This window comes from Charadrius vociferus, unplaced genomic scaffold (assembly GCF_000708025.1).
Source record: "Charadrius vociferus isolate BGI_N301 unplaced genomic scaffold, ASM70802v2 scaffold190, whole genome shotgun sequence".
Classification (NCBI taxonomy): domain Eukaryota; kingdom Metazoa; phylum Chordata; class Aves; order Charadriiformes; family Charadriidae; genus Charadrius; species Charadrius vociferus.
Genome location: NW_009646608.1, coordinates 5,950,283 through 5,976,383, shown reverse-complemented (window position 1 = coordinate 5,976,383; position 26,101 = coordinate 5,950,283). Strand labels below are relative to the sequence as shown.

Below are 26,101 nucleotides of genomic sequence, written 5' to 3'. Positions count from 1 at the left end.
GCAGCTTTCCTGCAAAATCAACAACAATTCAGAGCTTCAATCAGAGTTTTTGTTAACTTAAGGTCACTTTAACTGTATTTTTACCACTTAAACCAGAAATGTCAGCATTATTACAACTTTTTTAAATGTGGAAAGAAAAATCAGTGTCTTCCACACAGAGGAAAAAAAAACCCAAGTGTTTATCTCCTTGTAAACATGTGACAGCATCTGAATTTCTATCCAGAAACCATTAAATATGATCAAGTCTTTTAATGTCTGCTAACACTGCTTCGATTGCCTGCCTGTGTATTCACGTCTACAAAAGCCACCAGCAAGGCAGTGAAAAATAAAGCAAGTAAAACTCCTGCAGAAAACCCTGTCGTGGTGAGCAGAACTGAGCCTGGTGCGCTGAGCAAGCCACGTCCCCTTCCTCTGCATGTGTTTACACCGTTGTATCCTATAAAAGATAACGGATGCCTCACAGCTACATTCCTTAAGGGAAACTATTTGCTGAAATACCCTGAAAATTTACAGTAAGAATTTGTGCACACTGGAACTACCCCACCCCCAGCCAGGGATGCGATACAAATCCTCAGGGGCAGACTCCCAACTTCTCCAAGAAAAATTAGATGTATTTTACACGTTACAGTCACTTCGCACGTACGCTGTAAAACCAACAATTACCAAAAGCGCCGAGTTTGTGGCACAAGGGTAATATTCCCTGGAGCATCAGACTTTCCACACACAGATGGGGTTCTTTCAGGAAATCTCAGCAGTGTGGTGCCGATACACATACCACTGCATACACGCACCAAAAAACCCCTTCTGGGTGTGTTTTAAAACACCGACCATTTACAACAGCCTGTGCTATTTCATAAGAGAAGACACAGAGAAAACATCAGGGCTTTATATATTTTAAGGTGGCCGAAGTGCAAAGCAAAGGATGCAGGTGTAGGAGGGGCACGCTGGTGTACATCACATCCCATCTCCCAGCACAGAGGTCAACACACCTTTTGAAAGACACGTGGAGTTTTGGCAACCCTTCTGCTTTGGCAACCCTTCTCCTTTGGGAACCCTTTCTCCCCAGGCTTCTTCCCTCTCTCCCAACCCGCGAGTCTCACCCGTGCCCTAGAGGTCCTCACCGGTCAGGGACTGGTCCGCTCCCAGCACGTTCCATTCTGCTGGTAGTTTCAGGTGTCGAAACGCCAGAGCCACTTTCTCATCCAAAAAGTCCACATCGGCAGCGGGTGGTCTCGACCGGTCCAAGAACCGGGTGAAGTTCAGTGCCTGCTGGTTGCCAGCGCAGGTGGCCAGAAACTGGGCGGCGTCGTAGGCTTCATCCTGGACAAACTGGAAACTCTCTTCTGCCACAACCAGAACAGGATGACCTTCTCTAGAGGCACAGAGTGCCACCTTCACTGTTTCACAGCAGTCATGGCCTGCAAATAAAACCAAGGGAAACGGTAAAAAAGAACAATTCCATGCGCTGATGAAACACAACTGAGCAACTCCTTTGACACGCGCAGTCTTTACATTCAATCAGGTAAGAGCAAGTTACTGAGGGTCACAACTCTAAATTAAACACCATCTTGGAAATTTACACGTATCATCAAAGATAAGTATTTCTTATAGACTTTAAAAGGAAAAGATGTGTAACTCTTCTCCGTCAGAATATAAACCAAGAAATATAAGCCACCCTTATCTGACCAGGCTATTTTTGATCAGCAACAAGTAAACTCAAGAGCGGTAAGTGCAGATTTTGCTAACGTACCGAAAACCAGACTATGTGGTCAAACTTTTCTTTTCCAGCTCCACAGGACTCCAGTAACTCACCAGAAACCAGAATCCGAGTGCTGCAAAACTACGTACTCCAAATGCTGTCACAACACTTGGCTTGTACTGAAAACACCACAATTGCACCTAAAACAAAGAGCTAAATGGCTACGGGAGAGCGACCTGCCCAGGCGTGCCCTGTGCGCGCCCGGGGATCTCAGCCTCCCTCCTCCACCTGCCCTTTGCCTTTGGGTTCACACGACAAAACTAAAGCCCAGCTGTTTCTGCGAAATAAAAACATGGAAATGGCCACTTTCCATATTTACAAAACAAGAAGGTTGGAAGTTTAATAACATTAAGTTTATTTATTTATTTAGGGCAGGGAAAAGAGGAGGAAGGATGCCCTGGCATGGCAGCCGTTTCATTGCCTAAAAAAAAAAACCACCCACCCCAAAAAACCCCCCCAACCAACGAAACCCACCACACCTTTTTGCAATTTTAAAAGGGAAAATATAACATGTGTCCAACACAACCAGCACTTGTAATTGTCAGGCATGCCTCTTCAATAATAAGGTTTGTGTTTCAAGTTCACCGTGCGGCACAGTTTCTTGTTCCAGTCTCAGACTGACGTCATGGCTGTTTTTGCCAGAACAGCATGGACCCTGCACTAATTACTGGAAAAGCTTCTTTTTGCCCATGACCTCAGCATACTACTACATTCATGAAACTCTGCTTAATTAAATACAAAATGACGATTTATTTTTAAAGGCTTGAAAATTCAATTTAAGCCCCTATTTGTGATCAGTGGGAAAGTTTCCTTCTTGTACCGAGGCCCTTTGCTGTTGATTTCCCTGACAAAAGGAAAAATATGTCCCTAATCTTCATGGTCTTTCAACCAACCTTCCAAATCTGTTCTGAGGCTCTTGGCATCTATACAGGTTTTGTCTGCTGAAAAGAGGCGATCCTGAAGTTAATTGAAAGGTCAAAACTGCTATTAGGACACTGCGGGTAGCACCAAAATTGTCAGAGACGAGTCTGCGTGGCTTCCTAAGGAGAGCAAATGCAGCTGGAAAGATATCAAAGACAAGTGTAGAAGGGAAGGAAAACACACATGGATGCGTTTCAGCTCTGAAGCTGAAAGGTGAGAAAAGTTCTTTCCTTCCAGCACCGGGCATCTATTAGCAAGAGGCTGATGTGAAAGCTGAAGGAAGAGATTCACTAGCATTGATGTTATAAAAAAGAATGAGGGTGGGAAGACCTAATTCTTCTGTTCTTGGATATATTGCACGCGCATTCTAATACATCACCAGTCAATAGGATGGGCAGGGAACTCAGCAGCCCAGACGAAACCCAGTCCCAAACTTCCCTCATTCTCACAGTAGAAGCCTCATGTTCAAGGGAGAAGTGGGGGGACGGTACAAATTTGGGAGAACTTGCCTCTAAAGCAGTTCAGAACTGTACATCCCTCCCCCTACACCTTCTTGCTTTGCTCATCTTCCCAAGGATATAAGAATAAGGAGCAGGTAAGCCTTATTAGTTTTGTTTACAGCCTCTACAAAAGCAGCAGGTTATATGGATGCTGTCCAGAAGGCCACACTATCCTACGGGAGCTGCCTCCAGCGCTGCGAACTTGGCTCTCCCGAATGCAAAGCAGTGGAAGTTCGCTAGAACGCAGAGTTAAAAAAAAAAAAAAAAATCATAATAAAAGACTCCTCAGTAGCATGAGAACAGCTAAGCCTTTGATTTTTAATTTTTTTAAAAAAACTATTTTCCATCTATTCCCATAAGAATTCCATCTGCAAAATAACCTTGAACACGGCTACTCTGCCTGAGAGCCAGTGGACTCTCCAGGTTGAAGCAGAAGGCAAACACGGCCCGTGAGCAGCTACAGAGAAACACTTTGGGACAGTCACCTCCTTGGCATGAAGCCAAACAACTCTTCCGTGGGACACCAAAAGCTCCGTCACGACAACAACTAGAGAAACCTCAGTCAAGACACATGGCCCCCTTAAACTGGTATATCATGGATGTACAAAGTTCCCTTGGACGGGGCGTATGTGAAACACCAGCCCCAAACTTATGCAAAGCTACAGGACTGTTCAACGCAATGCAAGGGGAGGTGACAAAAAGGCCACGTCCTGATCTGCAGCCGACGATGGTTCTCCTGAAACTCCCCCAGATAAGTAACACAGCCTTGAAAGGGAGGTGACAGAGCTGACGATCCATTTTCATCTAACAGGATCAAACAAGCATCCTGCTAAACCCCGGGGAACGTTCTTCGAAAGGGCAACCGCTCACAAGGCTTTGATGTTCTCCTTCCCTACATCTGAGAAGATGTCAGACCTGCCCCCCCCCCCGCAAGAGTCTGGGACAGGTTCTGACTTTTGGCAAACAGTTCAAATGAAAGAGGAGCCAGTAAGTAACAAGCGCGGCCAATACTAAAAAGATTGCTCAAGAGGTCTCTGCCCCCCTGCTTTGAAACCGCTACAGGAACGATGTAAGCAAACAAGTCCCCAATACATGAACTGGCTGAAGGAACCGTCGGTGGGGCAACGCTTCTCTCCACATCAAAGACAGTTGTTTCCTTTGCCTAGACTAATATCTGAACTTCAACAGCCCTTTTTCCCAGAGCATTAGCAAAAGTGAGCTAAGCTTTCTGGCACTCTCAGGAGATAAGTGGTTATCATCTGTAAAACAAGCCCAAATCTGTTTTTATGAGGTTCAGGAACTTGCCTGAGATCACAAAGAGCTCCGAGCAGTGCCGGAACAGATGCTATTGGTCTTGATCATCTCTCTTCTGCTCCGGCTGGTAGATGGTGGGGCTTTCTCCTAACATGGGTTAAGCACCGAGTCCTGCACTTTGCAAGCATCAGGGTGCTCCACTGTCAGCTGCTGTGACTCCCTCGGACACCTTCCCCAGCAGTGGAACAACAAAATTTCTGACTCATTAAAAAGGTGAAAAAAAAAACAAACCCTGGGTGTGTCAGGAAGAGCGATGAGCCTATTTATAGCCTATTTATAAAGGTTTGATTTTTGGTAGGCTGAAAACACATGTAGCTGAATAAATCACGCACACAAGTGCATCCACAGAAGGGAAGAGACATCTCCGTGCTTCACAACGCGATCAGGTTCACGATGCCACCCAACATCCCTCCGACTGCCTTCGGTCTACTCCAGAAATCAGGCCCTTTGGCCAAAATAGCAATCAAAAGCAAATGATGAAATACAGAGCATCACCACACTGGTATCATCCAGCAGTATACCAGCTCAAATTTTAACTCTTCCGACAAACGTGACAGCGTTTCTACCTTGCTGACGTCTCAGACTGCACAGAATAACTTCTTCAAGTGCATAGCTAGGCTTCTCTTCTTCATCTTGTTTTGTTTTTTTTTTTTTTGCCACAGTGTGAAATTAGATCATTTATGCTGGCCTAACTGTGATAAAAGTCAAAAAAACCCATTCCTTAATTCTTCCTGCATTGCATTTTACTCCATTTCTCCTTCTGCTCCTCAGTTACTTTAAATTTAGCTTGGAAACAATTCACGACTTGGAGCTGTTTTGAAAAGTGCCAACATATTGCAGGAAAAATACAGAAATTAAAAAAAACTATTTCTGTCTGTGCAGAGATGGGCGCAGAGACTGTTTCTCTTGTGACAAAGCAAATTCCTCATCTTCACGTAAAACCACACTTCAAAAATGACTTAAAACGAGACAACAACTCTTCAACTAAAGAATTCCTTACTGGGCCGCTGACTGAAAGTCGCTGTGAGCAACACGTAAGAGGAAAAAATGGAACACGTAAGAGGAAAGAGACCACAGGGTTGTGGTCTCTGCACATATCTCTAAAGAGATGAGATGCGCTGGTATGATAGCACTGCATCCTCTACATGATAACGATGCAAAACAATGAGTAGAAGAAAAGGTGGAGATTTCTGAGCTGTAAGTAATTACAGACAAGTTAACGTACAGCCTTAGACCTGACCAGTTAATTGGTACCTGTGTCTGTGATCTGGGGTGCGGTTAAAAGTCCAGCAGCAAAACTCCTCAGGCTTTTTCTCCTTAAAAAAGGCGCACATGGAGACAAAACACCCCTAAACAGAGCTTTACTAAAACATGATTTCATTTCCTACTCCTCTAAATGTGGAAATCCTGTCCAAACCTCCTATTTTCAGCATTCACATTTGAGCTATCAAACAATGGGCCCCCAGCCTGGGCAGCTATTTAAAGCCCTGCTGGAAGCACATGTTTGGGTTTGCCTGGTAGGTGACTAAGGACTCCAGTGCTAATTGCATCCTCTGAGTTACCACGGCGGGGCTGGGTTGAAAGAGGTCTCACAAAGAGATTAAAGCAGGACAGGAAAGCCAGACAGCAGATGTGGTGGATCTCATGGAGTATCTCAGATCTGCATCCAAAAGATGGTGGCTCATGGACAGGGAAATCGGGGGATCTCCTGTGGCCGTCCAAAAAGCGCTTCTTTTCTGCTTCAGAAACCCCAAATTCTGGTTCTGAAAATCAAAGCTCATATTCGAAGTGCATTTGTGTGATTTACAGAGTTATTGTATTCACTCTTGCAACACAGGAAGCCTTATGAAATGCATAAGCACGGTACCAGTAACAGACAGGAGCCTTTGTTTTTCATTTTAAACCCTCAGCTATTAATATGCAGAGCGTAGAAAGATTTTTTTTAAAGCTCTTTATACGGCAGATGTCCTAAAAATCTATAGAAGTGTAAGACCCCACACATTACATCATAAATAATTTCAATACAGATTCAATCACTTTTTCCTGTGACTGATGTCATCTAGAACTGGCATCATTTCCTTTTAATTACACTGCCTAGAGCAACTAAGTACACCAAAGAGGATGGACTGCAAAAAGTCATCTTGGCTGTGCTAATTTATTCTATTTTAAGGGGTTTTTGTTTCATAATTAAGAGTATTTTCAAATCCACAACTGTTATTGCCAAGTGGTCATTTGTTATGCAACTTGTTTACCCTTTTGGTCTACCAGCACAAAGATTGTATTTCATGAAATATAGCTTTTTCTATGAAAAGTTGTTTCCTAGGGGGAAACGCAGTCTGTGGTAGAAAAGAATAAAACATGAACATATGTAAAGGATTTCACAGTAAAAAAAAAAAGTTTGCAATGAAGATACTTCCAAGCTAATTGCAATGAATTTTCATCTATCCTTTTAACTAGCAAAAAGAAAACAGAGGGAAAAAAATAATCTGAGAACTACAGGAATTAAGAACAAGTAAAAGACCGAACCTGCTTTTCCACCTTAGCTTAAGGACGGAGAGAAAGCTCCCTGGGAGTGAAGGCATTTGGAGTGAACGGGAGCGTTTCGGCCCCGTGGAAACTGCTGGCAACCCACTACCAGCAGACAGACAGTCTCTCAGGCCTTTTTTCCTGCCTGTAATTTCTCTCCTGCTGCCCTCTGAAACCCACACAAGAACCCTGCACCTCCTGAGATCAACCAACAAGAAAAAGTGATGTAGGTATTCCAGAGCAAAGGCTGAGAGCGCTGGAACACACTGCAGCAGTACACTCAAAGGCAATTATATCTCACAAAATTACCGTACTTATTGTTTCAGTGACTCAGCTTATAGACAGGGTATTTCTCATCCTTCTTTTGCTTGATGAGGAGCTGCGGCAGCTCTGGGCTTATAGTACTGGACCGTCTCTCCCTGTTTTCCTCCACTGACCTCCTCTGCATTGCCCAGAGACTACACTCCAGCCTTTAAATGCAAAGCAACATTTGTGCCCCAAAAATGCAGCCATTACCGTGACGGCGCACAACCTGCACTAGATGCACCGCACAAAAACTCCAGCTCCCACGAGAAATTTCTCCCAAAATCTGCTCAAGAGCCTCCCAATGCCAAGATGCCTCCACTGCTCACGGCAGGCTGTGGCCAGGGCTTTTGACTCGTGGACAGGGATGAGGTCGTTCCTTCTTTTGTTGGTTTGTTTGCTGGATTGTGATTTGAGGTTTTTTTATTGTAAGTTTGGGTTTTTTTTTCCCCAGCAGGGAAAAAGCTGCTCCAGCAGCAGCGGCTGGCGATGAGGCTGCTGTCTTGCAATGGAGTTTCACATCCTTGCTTTAATACAGACTTCCTACACTACCATGTGCAATTGCATTCCGCGCCTCAGTCACCCTCCCTACGCTGCAGAGATGTCAGGAAGAAAAATATCTATTACATATTAGTTACATACATTATAGGTTAGGGGTGGACCTGCTGAAAAGTAGTTCTGAGGAGAAGGATCTAGGGGTCCTGAAATTATCCATGACCCAGCAACGTGCCCTTGTGGAAAAAGGCCAGTGGAATCCTGGGCTGCGTGGGGAAGAGTGTGGCCGGTAGGTCGAGGGAGGTCATTCTCCCCCTCTACTCGGCACTGGTGAGGCCACAACTGCAATGCTGTGTCCAGTTTTGGGCTCCCCAGTTCAAGAGGGACGGGGAGCTGCTGGAGCGGGTCCAGCGAAGGACAACTAACATGACTGAGGGATTGGAGCATCTTCTAGATGAGGCTGAGAGAGCTGGGACTCTTTAGCCTGGAGAAGAGAAGGCTGAAAGGAGACCTCATTATGGCATACAAGTATCTAAAGGGTGGGTTGAAGGAGGATGGAGCCAGACTCTTTTTAATGGTTCCCAGTGACAGGACGAGGGGCAATGGGCACAAGCTGGAACATAGGAAGTTCCATTCAAATACACAGAAAAACTTCTTTACAGTTCGGGTGACAGAGCACTGGCAGAGGCTGCCCAGGGGGGGGGTGGAGTCCCCTTCTCTGGAGATGTTCAAGACCCGCCTGGATGCAGTCCTGAGTGATGTGCTCTGGGCAATCCTGCTTTGGCAGGGGAGTTGGGCTAGATGATCTCTAGAGGTCCCTTCCAACTCTGAAAATTCTGTGATATTATGACACTCTCAGTTACTACAGTAATAAGGACTTGCTGAAAAGCTCAGTTTATGACCAACAGTAAGTAGCAGAAGCGTCCATGATGTAAGTGGACACATGCATCCCCAGCAATACAATTTCAGGAGGAACAACGGTTTAGCCGTAGCAGCAGAGCTGACGTACCTCTCTGCATCCTCCCCTGCTCGGACCTTTGGTAGTTTCTTGATACCCAAACGCCAGGAACCAAGCTTTGGCAACTAATGACATCCAAACTAGAGCAACATCCAGTGCCGCAGCACCTCTCCCTGCTACGCAGATGGACCTTAGCATGGGAAGCATCTGATGAGACAGTGTTTGAAATTGTTCTGCAGAACTACAGAGTACCTCTGGTGACAAGGAAAACTTCTTCAGTTATAGAGAATTTGAACCAGATCACTTAGTAATACAAGCGTTTTAACAGCGACAGTAAAGCAACAGTTAAACAAGGTTTTGGTACCTTCTCACCAAGGCAAACAGAAGCTTAGGTGCACCATGTACCTGGTTTGTCCTCAGGTTGGCAAAAGAGCTACTGGAAGCACACAAAGCATCATCCACTGCTTGATTCTTGTACTTCAGTAGCTCATTTTGATACCTGAAGTTATCACAGATCAGCTTAGGTGAGAATCTGTTTCTTAGAAGGGGAAATTACTTCCCTTAAATTCTTAACACAGTCAATAGTGGGGCAGGATAACCACCCCGTCCCATCCCTCTGAGCAAGTACAAAAACACAGGCAGTATTTCATCCTTTTAGTGACTTCTGAATCTACATTTAGCCACATCTTCAGGTCAAAAAAGCTGCTCCCATAAATTCACAATCAGCAGTCCTTTCTTTTATTATGCACAGAAATAAAAACACTTGAACAGTACTGTTAACAATATATATTCAATATTTAAGGCTGATGATAAAGACAGCATAAGAAAGAGGCAGATTGTTCTAGTAATTACATAAAATGCAGCAGTCATTTGACTCTGCAGTTGTAACCTTTATTTAGGCAAAGTCTTTCAGGATAGAGAGAATCTTCACACACAATGAGAATTTAGGAGGTATGCTGACAGTTTACATTTCCATTCTATTTTCTTTAATTTCTCATCTAAAACCACCTTATGTTGTTGAGATTATTTTTTTTAAATGTGATTTCCTTTGAAAGCTTTGCTAAAACATGCTAGTTAATTTTGGCAGCAGATGTAAACAAATCACTTCTCTTTCTGTTTTGGGTTGTTTTTTGTTTTTTGGGTTTTTTTAATGCCTCCATATATCTCCAAAACTACTGAACAGTCAAGACAAAAAAAAATTTAAAATCTGGTTTTGTTTTTACATTAGCCCTAACTGAATTACGGTTACCCCTTTCACCCCAGCCCCTGATGGACTTCCAATGAAGTCCCGTGGGGACCACATGAAACTCTGAGGACTTGGGACGAGGAGGACGAGAGAAGAGCCTCCAAGCCCAGAAGGGAAGCAGAGGAGGTTCAAGGCAGGTTGGTGGAGGGGCTCGATATTGCTCTTGAGTCCATCAGACCTTCCTTCGTCCACCTGAGATGTCCCCGAGGAGTGGCAGCGCTGCCAGGGATGTGCAACATGTCCTGCGTTGCAGGGACAAACAAAAGATGCTCAAAGCTGGAAGCGGAGCATGAGATTTTGGCTAAAAGCTGTTTGCCGGAGTTTCCTTGCAGAGACACTTGCTAACTGGACGTTTAATCAAGGGCTGGTCTCCCACACACTGCCTCTTGTTCATGGCTAATCCCGCAGCGAGGTCAAATAACGCCAGCTCTGAGTCACCACAGCCATCTCCAAGGCAACTGGCAGAATATACAGTGTAAACACATGGTTACAGATTCACTGTCGAGTTCAGGAAGGAGGAGGAGGACAAGGAGGAGGAAGAGCTGGGTTGAAATAAGTCATGCTCTTATTGAAATCTGAGTAAGTCGGTGCTGAAGCAAGACCGGACAAACGCACGGGTGTCAGCAGAGGGTATGAAAACAACTGTTTTCTCCCAGTTTCCTTCTCCCCATCACCCCCTTCACCACTGAAGTCATTTTTTTTTCCCCCTTTGTGTTGTTCCTCCAAAATGAGGCAGGAGGACAGCAGAGGCTGTTATCCATATGGTTCCTTACATCTGAGGTGTCACCTGTCCCCTCACACTGCGGCCCCAGACAGTGCGATCTGACAGAACGGGACTACCTTCCCGTGAGGTCTGTTAAATCTTTGCCTGATAAAAGCTGCATTTTGGGACAGCACCCATCCCTACATACATAGCATCCTACGCCACGAGGTCACAACTTTACCAGGTCTGATAAACAAACAAACAAAAAAAAGCCCATTATAAATAAGGGAAGAATGGAGAGCAATTCCCTCCTTTCCCTTTGAATCAGGGGCAGAGTCAGATTTCCCACTAACAGTGACAAAACCAGTGACTTAGCTGCATTTGGGGCCGGCAGGACAGGCAGAGCCCAAAGCATCGCCCTGGGTACCGCCTGGCATCCATCGCCCCAGCAGCATCCACCGCTGCTGCGAGGACATCGGGGCAGCGGTGACAGGAAAGCATCGCTCCTGCCCGGAAAAAAATCCCACCAAGCCAGCGGGTTCCCGCGCGGGCTGAAGGGGAACACTAAAGCTTTTCAGTTCCTTTCTTGGCGAGGCAGCCGCCGTCCCGAGGGGGAGGTGAGGTCATGGCCAGCGGGGCTGGCAGAGCCCCGTTCCCGCCACACAAAGGCAGGGAAGGAGTCACCCCCTCTGCCTCCTCCTCTGGGAGAAAATAAGCACTAATCTAATTGATTGCACGGGGCTCCAGTCGTCGGTAACCGTAAAAAGACTTCCCCTCCCAAGCCCACTGAACAACAACCCAAACAGCACAAAAAGAGGAGGAAATGAAAAAGATACGGTGGCCAACTTTTAGCTACTCATCACCAGGAGGAAAAAACGCCTTAGCCCAAATTTTACTTCACGTGCATCTCTCATAAAACAATACTTACGAGAGAGATAAAAAAGCAAACCCAAGAAATACTCTCCATCACTTAAGCTACTCTGTGTGTAGTGAAAATGCCAGGCGTTTTCTCACACCAGTATCGATGTGCTGCATAGCAACAAGTCAGAATGAAAGGTTAATGGTAAGGACCGCAGCCTGGAACACACTCATTCCCACGGTCCTGAAGTCACCAGAGGAAAATGCTGCGCTGATTTTTTTTTTGTTTTGTTTTGTTAACGGCATGAAGGCTTAAAAAGAATGGTGGGCTCTAACGTGAAAACCCATCCCGTCCGAACCGGTTGCGCTGGAGAGATGGCACCAAGCACCGTTCGCTTGCCCGCCACCGCAAGAGGTTCAGAAAATCTGTGCTGGCACTGATCTGCATGACAGGATTTAGGGGAAAAGGGCTGTATTGCACCAGGACTACAGCAGTGAACCTCACCAAGTTAAAGAGATCCTAAGCGCAGCTAGGACTTACTGGGGTGTACGCCATTTGGACAATAGCATCTCTTGCAAATGTGTCTTCCATTATCTTGCTCACATTTAAAAGCTTTTTACTATGCATAAATACAACAGTGTATTTTCTACAATAGAATTGCATAGTTAAACATTAAATAATTGCAATACCAGAATCATATAATTCTAAGGAAATCAAGCAAGAGATTTTTAAAAGGCAAAAGCAGTCATCCAAACCACACTTCATACAAATGTGTAAATGAGGAAAAAGACAACCAACAAAACTGCATTACTTTTTAGTCCACTTGAATTAACCAAATTTCATAGACTGATACACTGATATGCAAAGAAAGGCAATTATTTACCAGGAGAAATTGTCTCCAGACTCCCAGGATTAATCTTTCTCGTGCTTGTGCAGTGTTGGACAGTTGACCCAGTGAAGACCAAGTAAAAAACTACATCATCTTCAACTTTATCTTCCTCAGTCAGCTGCACTGTAATAACGGAGTCACCCTAGGAAAAAGGACAAGAAAAAAAGGTTAGGTTTACATTTGCATGAACCGCATTGTATAAAATGAAACTTCTCTACCTCCAAGGCTCCTGCTCCCTGTTCGCACACTCCTTTCACACGACTCGGGGCCCGTCCTAATTTTCAGATATGCGAGTCATCCTTAGCATGCCTCTCCGCATCACAGCCAGCCAACCAGCTAGGAAACACACTCAGCACAGCTCTGGGAAGAGCTATGTAAAAATCTCAAGGGTATATTCAAAATACCAACTTGATACGGTGGAATCACGCCAAGTCTGACAAACGTGAGCGCACACCCCACACAGGGTTTTTTATACACACACGCGCGCATATAGACACACACACACACATATCCCCCCAAATATGCATAGCTAAAACAACAGAACTGGGATAGTGGCTGAAAATTGCCTCTGTCTTCATAAATTTGAACAAGTTCCCTAATTCTTGCTTGAGCGCTCACACTTCCCCCATCCGAGCTAGCCACTGTGCTGACAGTTCCAGCGCAACCAACGTACTCACTGAACGCATCTCTCATCCGCAATCCATAAACACACAAAGATACTGAACATTAACATCCACTGAGATTTTTTCCACCATCATTACAAAAAAACAATAAATGTGGCTGTAGAGAGAACAGTAGCTCTTCTCACTCATCTATACGCTCATGCCTTGGTGAAAAGCTCTGTACATTATCAAAACCAGCAGTTCTTCAAGCCCTGAAAAGAAATGTCACGATCTGTTGGCTGAACACTCCTGCTTAGTTTTAGGGATGCTTTTTTTTCCAGTATATCAGTATATTCTATCATTTTGCTCATCTTTGCTAACAGGAAAAAATTACGTTCATAAAGGGCACACATGTTATCATAATTAACCCAGCAGAAGACACAGGAAATACACCCGAAATCCATACACCTGCATGGACAAGAACAGGAGCAATGTGCACCAACTTCAGTTTTCCACGGGGAAGGGAAAGGAAGGAAAGAGGGCGGCTTGCAGTTGCTGCAGCACTCAGCGAAGCGCGTTCATTTGATCTCGGCATACATCATTTATCTGCCCGAAGAATTACATAAACTGCGAGACACCGAGAACAACAGACTGTGACGTGACCTTCTGCCCCTTTTCTACCAAGATCAAAACCAGTCGCATGCCCCAGTTTTACACTGCAGCTGCATTCGCCATTCACCACCCCGTTGAGCACATGGTTAAGGCTGCAAACCTGGAAAAGATTATTATTATTATTTTTGAAGATTATGTAATTCTAATTTGCATATCCAATAGAATAGGCACGGCGTTTCATTTAAAACCTTCTCCTTGAGATCACTCAATTCACCCCTTCTCTTTGTCAAACACAGCTCTTGCAGACGAATCCCAGACTCCAAGCCCTCCTGTACACCCGTGCCACGTCAGCATCGCTTCCCGCGCTGCGTCTCACATCTCGCCCGCCGTTCTCCCTCATCTCAGCCCCCCCTGCACAGCCCAGCACCGCTTCCTCCTCCAAGTTCACGTCCAGTTCTCCTCCTCTGCTCTGGCCCGTCCGGTACCTCTTGCCAGGGGCAGGGTTGCACCTTGTTTTGATAGAAACGGCGTTTTGCAGTGCAGCACAACCAGCCCCTGGTCTTAAAACCAAATATATGGGTCAGCCTTATAACACACGGGAAAGAAAACCGCGAATTCAAAAGAGATAAATGGAGCAGTGAGTCTAGTTTGTATTTTCTGAGGTTGCAAAGTTCATAGAATCATAGAATGGTTTAGGTTGGAAAGGACCTTGAAGATCATCAAGTTCCAACCCCCCTGCCATGGCCAGGGACACCTCCCACCAGACCAGGTTGCCCAAGGCCACCTCCAGCCTGGCCTTGAACACCTCCAGGGATGGGGCCTGAACAACCTCTCCGGGCAACCTGTTCCAGTGCCTTACCACCCTCAAAGTGAAAAACTTCTTCCTAATGTTTGATCTAAACCTGCACTCTTCCAGTTTATAGCCATTCCCCCTCGTCCTGTCACTACGTGACCTCATAAGAAGTCCCTCCCCAGCTCTCCTGTAGGTCCCCTTTAGGTACTGGAAGGCCGCAATAAGATGTCCCCGGAGCCTTCTCTTCTCCAGGCTGAACAGCCCCAACTCTCTCAGCCTCTCCTTATAGAAGTGCTCCAGCCCTCGGATCATCAAGTTACATTTTAGGAAGGTCTCACATGTTAATATCAGAGCAGACTTCCAGCTGGGGAGAAAGGAACCATGTAGCAAAAGTATATATTGTATGTAGTCAGTGTTAAAATAAAAACAGGTGCAAAAAGAAATAAATCAAGCTTTAAATTCAAGCATGACCAGTTCACATGCTGAGTTGAAAACTAAATATTCCATTTCAAGCAAATGGATCCAGTTTTGAGCGGATGTTCAAAAACAGAAAAGCTGAAGTTTTAACCTACAGACCCTTTGTGCTTTGGTTTTTATATCCGTCTTTGTTCAAACTGTTCCTCCCTTAAGGCATGAACATACAAAGTACTTAAAAGGACTTAAAATGCAGGTGACATTTCAGGATGGTCATCAACGGGGCTGATTGTTTGAAGTGGTATCTGTTAAAGGACGTTTTTCTTTTATTTACCTCAGAAATCAAGTCCAGATAGTCCTGTTCCCGTGAAAGGAAAGCAAACCCGCCCAGAGTGCACATGAGAAGACACCTGTCTATCCATGCAAACTACTCACAGTTCAAGGAAATGCAATTTAATTCGCAGCGTTACTGCAAAAGTTTGTTTGTATGTTTAGTTATTGACGAAAAACGTGTAAATACATGTAAGAAAACTCAACAACAGAGGCTCCACATAACCTGAAATCTGTCTAAGCTGGGACTTAAAAAAAAGATAGCTGAATTTCTCCTATAGATACCTGACCCAATTTTGAAGGTGGCCCTGCTTTGGAGGGTGGTCAGACCAGACGACCTCCAGCAGTCCTTTCCAACCAAATTATTCAAGACTTCATATTTATATTTTAATTGTTTATTTCAGTTACTGCTTAAGTCTAGGGGGAGGACAAATTACCATCAGCTGATATCAATTTAAGAGGCTCTTCAGCTGTGTCTGAGTAGCACTTTATGGTAGGATGGTGTCCACCACGATGCTCCCTCCTCCTCCTCCTCCTCCTCTTCTGGAGAACCCTTCAGCAAAAGACTGACGGGGAATGCCTAACAGCCTTATAATGATTAATGAGCATCTTTGCTGCTTTTCTTTTTTTTTTTTTTTAAACTTGAAATTTTAAGTTATCTCCAAATATCTTCAGCAAGACCGATGATGTACCACTTAACCGCTGTGTGCTTCAGTGTACTTACAGGTGCCATCTGAGGTACCCCTTAGTTGTACCATGCCTGGTACAGCTCACTGTGCACGGTGGGATCCCAGAAGCAAAAGAGGAAAGCTCGAAATAAGAACGACCGTCCTCCTTCAACGCATATCTCTAGTTCCCAGTTTTTAATGATTTTGTTGCCCGCTGCCAATTTTAATTTGATTTTAAAAGGTTATATTCAAACAACGTATTTATTTGAGAAGGAAATAATGCACAGAACAAGCCCCTCGCTTTCCAACATTTTTGGAGTTAAAGAAAATCAGTTACAAATGCAGCCAAATTCCTCCAACCCACATAGAAGACTTTTCCAACAGCCCTATTGCATTCAGCCTCCAAAAACATTTTAATTGAAGTATGTTTACCTTTATTCATTTAATATTGTCCAAAAAATGTCATCTGTTCAGTATCACTGCCACACAAGGTGGTTATTATAACCCCTCTTTCATCCTGAATGGCTAGAAATGGGAGGCCAGCCTGCCAATATCCCTTTGGTGAAAGTACAGACAGATCAAAGTCCTTCTCTGGAATGCTCCAACAAATAAGAATAATTTAATTTCAAAACTAGTTTGGATCGACTAATATTTACTTGGCTTAAAGCCCATTGGAAATGAAAACATTCCATTTTGGTCCATTCATGAAAGAGGTCACCCTCTCCCTCACTCGGATCTGGAAATCTCTGGTTTCAGATAGCTGTAACGGGATGTAAAGAAGGTGGATGTGGCTCTTTCCCCTAATACATCCCCTCCCTCAAGCCAAAGGGAGAAAGTAGGTCTGCCTGGCCAAGGGACGGCTGCACTGGAAAAGCCAAGCCTGACCTCGGGCTTTAAACTACTATAAAACAATTCAGAACGGGATTTTAGAGCGGCAAATCTCTGAACCTTTGGCTTCGTTAAGGCAGCAGAAACGCAGTTCTCTCTAAAAACGCCCAAATGCTGTTACGAGGTCTAAAACCCCAAAACTAGACAGACAATGCACCTGTTTGTCAGTGTATTTTGCTGGCATTAGGACAAATCCACCTTTTTAGGTATTTGTTCTTCCCAATGCAGTTAAAGGCATGTGGATCGTGCGCAGGCAAAGCATGAGCAACTCAGAGTAATCACTTCTTCTTTCTCAGACTTGTTTCTGTGCCTGTTAAAACGACCTACCTTCAAAGGCTTTTTAAAAAAAAAAAAAAAAATAGATGACCTCAGCAATATTTGGAAGTGACAATGAAGCGAACAAAATCTTTAAGCTCAAAAGAATTAAGATCACTTATGTTATTAGCTCAAAAATACTATCCACTTTCCAAAAAGCAATAATTGTTTTAAGCATGTATAGACATCTTTCTTTTCCACTTCAGGCTCTGGAAATCTGTCTGGTTTTGGGGAAGCGGTCATCATTTGGGGCCACAAGGACAGCCCCAGCAAATGTAGAACTGAAGACCTCAACACGAAAATCATGACTTTATCTGGCAAAGGGGAGTTTCCCCTACGGGATATTGGTTCTACCAGCAACAGGTACATATTTCTACAACGGACTACAAAGGACAAAATATTCTTAGCATGTTGATGAACGGATTTTAAAGTTTCTTGAAAAAAAAAAAAAAGAAAAAAAAAAAGGGGGTAAACTGTATTTTTATAGCTGAAGCATGTGATTTCTAACCTGGTTTTCCCACCATAGTTCATACTGGGAATTCTGAAGCACGTTATCTAGCACCCACTCTGACCTCCCCGCACACACAGTCTAAAAATACTTACGAAAACGAAGCGTGTGTTAGATAGCAACGCTGAAGCACTTAAGCATCACTTTAGCATTCTGCTTTTAATGAGAAAACACTAACAACCAGTAACCCTGAATTTGTTCTATATAGAAAAGAAAAATTGCTGCTGACGACCATTGCCGTCTCGGGCTGCCTTTTCACGCAGGTAAAACCAAGCCAGTGCAATCCTACTGAGCAGAAAGTCTGTATGTGAGATGGGTTAGAGAGTCACAAGCGAGGAAACCTTCCATCCAATGTATTTCCTCCTACAGAGCTGTTGTAGATGGCGTTACGATGCTTTATTAAAAAGGCAGAATTAGGCACTGGATTAGATGAGCAAATGTAACCTGCCACTGCAACAAGTTTTGTTTTGTTTCCGCTATTCGTAACATGAATCAGATCCTTGTTGGGTCATTGCTTATTGCATTATGCTGGGACACAAAAGGAGAAATATGCTTTTGAAACAGATTTCTTTCTTCTCCTTTAGGAAGCTCTACATAGCTCGTAAGACAGCTGCACTGTATGCAGGAGGACAGCACAAAATCACAGTTGTGGTTTCTTCCTCCTCCTTCAAGGAATTCAGGCTCATTGGTACCTTTATTTATTCATGTTTAGATGGAGTTGGACTCACTGTTACCCCAGCTACTGCTCGGCACAGAGTACACAGGATGGGGCTGTAATCCCAGCAGAAGGCAAGTCCTTTCACATCCCTGCACTTTGCGTTTCCCCATCAATGAAATGGAAATCGTGGTTCAAACACACCAAGTTATTCTTCAGCCAAATGGCTTTTAAAGGAAAAGCTGGCTTTTCAATCATATTACATTTTCTTTGGAAAGTGCGCAGGACCGACAATAATTAAGTTAGACAAAATCAAAGGGAAAGTTGAGACAATTCCACCTCTAATTGAGAACTGCAGAATACTCTAGAAGCAGCTGGAGGATGGAGAAGGCAACTGCAAGGCAGCTTTAGAAAACGTAGCAGAAATCGTCCCGCAAGAAAACCAGCAAAACGTAATTGTTTAGATGCTCAATGATCCATCACCACCTACCTCTGCCAGGACAAGAGGTCAACAGCTAAACTTTTGCTCCCACAGAGCGTCCATCCCTGTCTCGGCTGAGTATCCTGGAAGATCCCTCTCATCTAAGGTTACTTCAGGTTGGTGAAAACATGCACAGAACCCCCTGGAGAACCATCTCTGGAAAGGACATCAGCAGCACATGGACACATGGACATCTCTGGGCAGAACAAAACCAGGCGCAGTCGCATGGGCTCCTGACTGCAAAAGCAGATGAGAGTTTGGGCAACTATTTTTACAGGAAACATGACGGTGCTCTCATCTCCTGGAATAACCCTTCTGATTGAGAAAGGCTTGGATCCCAGTTTTCCTCGGTCTACGTGCTCTGGCCAGTCAGCCACGACGTAAGCACCGAGCACCATCACCGCTGGCTCATAAAACCAAGGGATGCTCTTCTTTCATAGCAAGAAAATAACCTACGTCCGGCAAACTCTTCCAGGCTGCTATTCCCAGGTTAACAGAAGCAGGTGAGCATCTTAACTTAGAGGGGTGGGATCTGGGGATGGGTCCTACCTTCAGAACATCAAGCTGAGTCCCCTTCCCTCTCTGCCTTAGCAAGGGGTGAGTTTGTCAGTGGACCTCACTGTATCTTGAGTGCATTTTCTCTCATGGGAACATCATTAGGGCCTCTCAGTTGCCTCTTGGTACTTCACTCCCAGGTGCCGCAATGCTGCAGCTTGAAATGTCCATTCCCTTTTGCCGATGTGGGCATTTACCCTGCAAGCTCCCAGCACACGTATATAAAAGGAACGGACCAGGGGACGAGGTATCTGTTACAGCGAGATAACTGCAGTCATTACAGACATCCTCAATTTCACCAGTACGCGTTGACTCAGAGGAGCATTTAGGAGAAAAATCACATCAAACGCAGTTTATTTTGCAGAACTCCAGTCGCCAGAAACAAAGGTAGGGCGGTGAAATCTGTCTGAACATGAGCAGCTCTAGAAATCCCTCCTCGCCTGGAGATATCCCCCTTGATAAAGGCAGTGACCTGGGTCAGGAGCGTGGAAAAAGATGGATGTCGTTCGGCTGGAGTGTTGCAACCTCCTGCAGATAAAACCTCCAGGGCAAGACTCCAGAAATAAACAGAATGGAAAGCTGCCAATTTGGGGTTAGGTTTGGGTCCTTTTTCATAGTCAATGACTTTAAACTCCTTGATCTTAAAGGAGCATGAAGCAGAGATATATTTGTTTTCTCAAAATAAATAAATTTTAAAAAAATCACAAAGGAAGGCAACATGAACGACTCCAATGGCTTTAAAAAAAAAAGAAAAAAGAAAGAAAAAAATCAATCTCCAAAGATAACTTTAGTTCCCTTTTAAATTAACAGCAGTGCTATTATTTCTGCCAGCGAAAGGTTTCAGGTTAATGGCATGGATACTGAGCTCCTCTGTGATGAGAAAGGCAGATTTTGCAAAGCAGTCTCTTACCCGTAGGAAAATCCAACGGCAGGCTCTAACGTCTTGCCCACAGGCCACCAAAAGAGCAGAACGATGGTACAGGTTTTTCTGCCAGCCCACACTGCAACTCGAGGCGATACCTTCCGTATTGCACTAACGCTGCACCGAGCCAAGTGATCTCCTCTTCCAACGCTAGCCACAGAGCCACGACTGAAACGCTCACATATGTGCAAAATAACTTTCTTCCACCACTTTTCTTTCCCCAAAGGTGAAAAAGAATTTGGGTCAAAAGTAAGTTTAGCTTAGCACGCCAATGGACAGAAGACTGATGCAGGCCAAAGCAGGGAGAGTCAAGAGACCATTTAGTTAAGACTCTTTGGGTAGGAGTATGTGGGAAAACACGGACATCTATGCTAAAAAACCCTGAAGCATTGCTTCCAGCCCCATCCTGGCTCCCACACATCCATCCTGAGTGCGACCTGTGCTGCAAACACAGCACGGACACCCTCGACGTGCCTGTCTGCAGAGCCAGCATCGTTACGGCTGATTTATTAACGCAATCTCACAGCCATACCACATCCCAAACCAGCCCAGGTGCCTAAGCCTGCAGCAGGGTTTATTTGCAAAGAGATAAATGATTTAAGGAGAGCAAGGGGTGGATTTCTTACTCTGCACCAGTGTAAGCAATACAAACTCCTGCAGGAATGGGTACACTGGAAGAAATGTGTTATCAGTAGCCAACATCCTTTAACAGAGGATGTCTCTGTCCGACTCCAAATCAATCAGCTCAGAGATGAATCTTTATTGAGTGTCACGATGCTATTATAGGTATTACATACGTATTAATCCAGGCAGCTTTAAGGAGATCTCTACAGCCTGCCAACAGAAAATCCATCAAAGTAACATGATCTCGTTAGTGCTGAAAGAGACACATGATTTATCTTTATGGGTACATCTTCGTGACATACCGCTTCGCTGCACAGAGCCAGGCAGGTTATTAGATTGGGCTGTTAATAGCTAATTTAGCTGTATCACTGCCTTAGCACGGGGCTCCACATGCTCTGCACCACTTCTGTTACTGCCGCTTGTTCAGAGCATGTTTAATGCATCTGTTTGGTGCTGGACTGTGCCGTGCAGACAGTCTTCACGACACTAAGCAGCCAAGGTCATTTCTAATAATTTTTAGCACACAGGAAGACGTGATAAAATTAACAATAAAATTAACTGGAAAAAGGGGAAAAAAAACCCAAAGTAAAGGAGAAAAGTGGAAAGGAGGAGAAAAGCACCATTCAACCATTATGTATTATATGCAAATATCTCGGGAAGAACTGCTACGATACTTTTATTGTTTGGGTGAAATTGGCAATATGGTGAAGAAAACATTAATATCTTTTGTTGTTTATTCAGGCAGTTTAGTGTTAGCCAGACCACTCATTTAAAACATTGTGCGCTTGCTGTCCTCACTCGCCATGGCCCGTACTGCCCCAATAAGCACCTACTGACAGTAACCCCAATGCCCCTCCACAGCAAACCCCGCACAGCTCTGGTACAGGGAAGGGGAAGGTATGGAGAACCACAGGGAATAACACGCTGGGGGTTGCCCTCAACGCTATGCAATTCTCCACGTAACACCACTGCATGAACATGAAGACAAGAGACATGGGGAATCTCTCTATAGGAGAATACCCCCTCCAGTACCATCCAGTCTCCACAAGTACTGATCCTGCTATCAGAGGTTTTCAGAAATTGTGGAAAATAATCAATGCCTATGAAACATACCCAGATTGATGGGACTGTCTTGATCTGGCCTCATCCTAAAGCCTCTTCTGTTCTTCGCTACACTGTTAGAGAACCAAGCCAGATAATTTTATTACCAGCTGCCTGAGTGATTGATAGTATTTCCTGCTAATTACTCACGTAGCAATAACAACAAAATCGTAGTGCTTAGGAGGAATAGCAGGCAGTCTGAACGCATTCAGTGACTAATAGAAATTGAGCTATTCTCTTGGCATCAGAGAGGTGGAGAGAGTCACAATTCCTGGAAGATAAGTACATATGATGACACATTATTTGAAACAACCTCCTGTCACTGGAGTATTTTCACAAATAGCCTTGATGTATCTCAAAGGAAAAAAAAAAAAAAATCAGGTTTGAACACTAACATCCAAAAGTATAAGACAGTAGAAGGATGGTGTTTTCCTGGTACTTCAGCCTCCTCTACAGTACAGCAAAAGCCTCAAAGAGACAGAGCTCAGAGTGTGCTCCACAACGCTCATTTTCCTGCCAGCTGCAAAATATCCTTGCCAGTCTTTAAATATTTCACAACTACAGTACTCGGAGCTACTGTAGTGATTGAGGCACTTTTTAAAGTGCCACTTTTTGCCATTAGAGAATAGAAACTGTTATAACCATTATCTTCCTGAAAAAGTACCCCCCACACAACCACAACCACAAGGCAGATGAAACTTTTGCAATACTTTGAAGAAACACTTTGAACCAAAGAGAAATAAAAACGCAGGCCGCCCTGCAGAGCACCCAAAAGGTGTCCTGCAACAGAACTGCCGCTTGATGGCAGTGCACAGCATCGATCTTCGTACAGAACCATGAATCACAGTTTATTTTACTTTCTACTTGCGCACAATACGGCATCACTGTCCCCAGCGAGGCAGAGGACGAGCGTTTGCAGAGCCACCGCCTGCAGCACGGCCTTGAGAAGCAGACAGGAGGCACTGCAGGTAGAGCCCAGGAGATCTGGGAGTTTGTTTGAAAACATCACGCCTTCATCAAACTGACGTCTTCATAACCACTACTCTCACAGCAGCTCCGCTGTCAGAACTGCCTCGAGTCTAACAAAATGACTGTCAGCACTTCGTTATGGAAAATAAAGTGGGGACATGTATCTTGATTGATAAGATGGGAAATTTGTTTTGTCATTCTAAAGGTAACATAAGAGTATTTATACACTCTCTATATAAATGCATGCCACAGAGGAAGAGTAGTTGAAAAGTATTTTCATCCTCTTAAACACCAAGTCCTGATCTCCATTACTCTCCTCTTGAGAGGAGGGGAGGCAAAATTGCCAGCCAACACTGGGGAAGGGATGCAATCTCTCAGCGTCCTTCCCGGTACTAACCAGCTTATTGGCCACCACAAGAAATAAAGAACCCTAAATTCAGAGCCTAAGAGGTATTTGTCATTTCACCCCATTCTTACTAAAACTCTTCATGTGACAATGTAAGGATTCCTTTTGCATTTTCAGAAAACAGACTGAAGCAACCTAGTAACTCCCCAAAAGAGGGAATCAGTGTCTCCTCTGCTTTCCCACCCTTACCCCTGTACCAGCTCCAGCATCTTTCTTCTGGAAGTTGTATTATTTAAAGTTCACATGTCAGGCTGTGAAGCAGTGCTGACTTAAGGGCAGAATTTCAGACAAGTGCTCCAGACTTCGTTTAAGCTAGTCCATTTATTGTTTACCAGCTCATTTATACCCACAAAACAGGATCACAGAAGAAAAGATCAAATAGATAGTTATGGGAGGAGGACCAGCACCCAAATCACCAGCATCTTCAGTTTCAGATAATATGGAAGAAACATTGAGAAGGGGCCTCTCAGCTGCAATTTAGTCAATGGCTGAAAGAAGGCGATGCTGATGGTCAGGAGGCCTCTTCCAAGTTCTCCAGCCAAAGCCGCCTTCAGTAAATGCAAAGAAGTGCCCGTTTCACAAGTAGTCCTATACTAACATCACACAGATCTCATGAGCTAGCTTAAGAGGAGCAAGCCAAGTGAACAGTCTTGCGGTAACCCATCTGTGCAATCCAAACTCTTCTTTTGGGTACCCGGGAACGGGGAAGCAGCGGGCAGCTGGCCAGAGCAAGGTGCGGAGCTCAGGTGGCAGCTGCCAGACACCCATTTCAACAGAAGGGATGACTTCTTGCATGAAGTAGACCAGAATTTGGGAAGTGAAAGATGAAAAGAATCTGGATCAAGGACCTAAGTAATGAAAACTTAAAAGACGAGGTCAAGCACAGTTTAGCGAGGAAACTATTTTGCCTGCAGAATGAAAGCAGAACCAGACAAGTCGCAATGTGCTTCTCTCAAAAAATCAGTTTATTCAGGCGCCCCAACCAACTTTCTTAAAACCAACCAAGAAGCAGGTTCTGCCACAAGCAACACAACCAAATACTTTATTTGTAAAAGGTGCTCAGAGGCCTTCCACTCATTCATAATTCAAAGACATTTTGAAGGTGGGGCGGAAAACTACTTTGTCATTAAGAAGAAATCAAGTACCCAACAAATAAAAGACAAGAGGTTTATCAGATCCTCTCACCACAGAGCTGAACTAAACATCAAGGCTGGTTCTCCTCTTGCCTAAGGACCTCAAGAGAAAGTAAGACGGGGCTTCTCTACAGTGATTTTCGTGAGAAATCCCCACATCAAAAGCATGCAAGGTATGTTATACTTTTTCTGCTGGACTGATCTCAGATATTCAGGCATTGCAGTGGCCTTTGTCACCATAGATGCCACTAAACAAACAAATTTAATGTTAGTAGAAAAGTAACTAAACCACAGCTGCCAACCTCATGACAACATTTTACTGTAGGATTATAAAGGTATTTCATTTTGTCCTTTTGTCCCTTTGGTAGAGATTTCTGAAGATCATTAATTGTTTGGCACACAACAGCGCACAAGTCACACCTGAGATGGTTTCAGCCGTGGTAACATGCCGGCTGCCGGGCAGGCATGTCTGCACGACACCTCGCTGCGCACATGGACATGGGGAACCACAGCGCTTGGGACACACACGGCTGCCACAAGCCTCAAGCTCTCTGTGTTGTGACCTTTTTTCTATAATCCTTTAGTATTTATTCAAAAGAGGGTTTTTTTCTTAAATAAAACACGAATGTCAGAGGTTAGCGCCATTGTTTTTCTCAGGAATACACAGTGCACTTCAGCAGGGCATCACTCTGTGTAAGATATATAAGCGGGAGAAAAACATTATAAACATTATCCTTTTCTTCCCATTTTAGATTAAAGCAGGACACTCTGGGAAATCTACAGGAGTCGTTCATTGATTAACAGAAGAGAGGACCTACTGTACCCAACACCCAGGTTATACTAAGAGAGGGTCAATGCATTCTTTCTGAGGCTTTTGAAGTTCATACTTCATTAAGTCGCATGACATTTTGGCTTGGAAGTGGGAGCTCTCATCTCTATCAAAACTCTCCTTGAGAAACTCTGCAGGTTACACAGCTCATAAGTGGCAGTTTATACAACAGACTCCATCCACAGCCCTGATTAAAGACCAAAGTCAATGGGAGCATTTTTATCAATTAAGTGTTTGCCCTCCCATGCAATCACCAGTTATGACACATTTGGGTTTGTCACTCCAAGTAACATGGGCACACCTTAGACAAACCATGCAGAGGAGGAGTGCTGTGATTTAAAACAAGTTTGTTCCTTTTAATCAAAAAGGAAAAAGGAAAAAAGTTTGCAGCAATACATCATCCTTCTCCAGCTGCTAATCTTTTCCATTTCACACCCACTGATCATTATCGCGGTGAAAAAACATTCCTGTCTTAAAGGCAGATCTAAGGTTGTAGCCTTGGTAGTAATCAAGAGAAGACGACACTTAATGCTTCCCAACTCGTCCCCTGCATGTTACTCCAGTCCTGTTGCAACACATTCATATCCAATACTGCTTCTAAAAAAAACCAACACTGATTTCAGAGCAGGAGGAGATGCGAGTGGGTCAGAAGAACAATCAGGAACATTACAAGGATCCTATAGATAGCAGAGGCTGACATCAGAAGCCGTGCGGGTCAATTCTGAAGTAAGATTTTCAGGACACTGTATGCAGCTGAAGACTCGACCTCATCATTCACTCACATGCACTCTATATTTATTAAAGTTTGGTTAGAAATAAGAAT

The 26,101-nt window shown here is 44.3% G+C and overlaps 1 protein-coding gene across 1 annotated transcript in view; it reads right to left on the bottom strand.

Moving 5' to 3' along the window:
- Positions 1 to 19,137, bottom strand: part of LOC104288780 (A-kinase anchor protein 13-like) — a 54,462-nt gene extending 35,325 nt beyond the window's left edge. Inside the window, exons 1-3 of the mRNA XM_009887653.1 lie at positions 19,015 to 19,137; positions 12,468 to 12,615; positions 1,122 to 1,418 (exon numbers count right to left, since the gene is read on the bottom strand). Of these exons, the coding sequence (XP_009885955.1) occupies positions 1,122 to 1,418; positions 12,468 to 12,615; positions 19,015 to 19,137 (568 nt within the window). The remainder of the gene's footprint in view (positions 1 to 1,121; positions 1,419 to 12,467; positions 12,616 to 19,014) is intronic.
- Between the last annotated feature and the right edge of the window lie 6,964 nt (positions 19,138 to 26,101).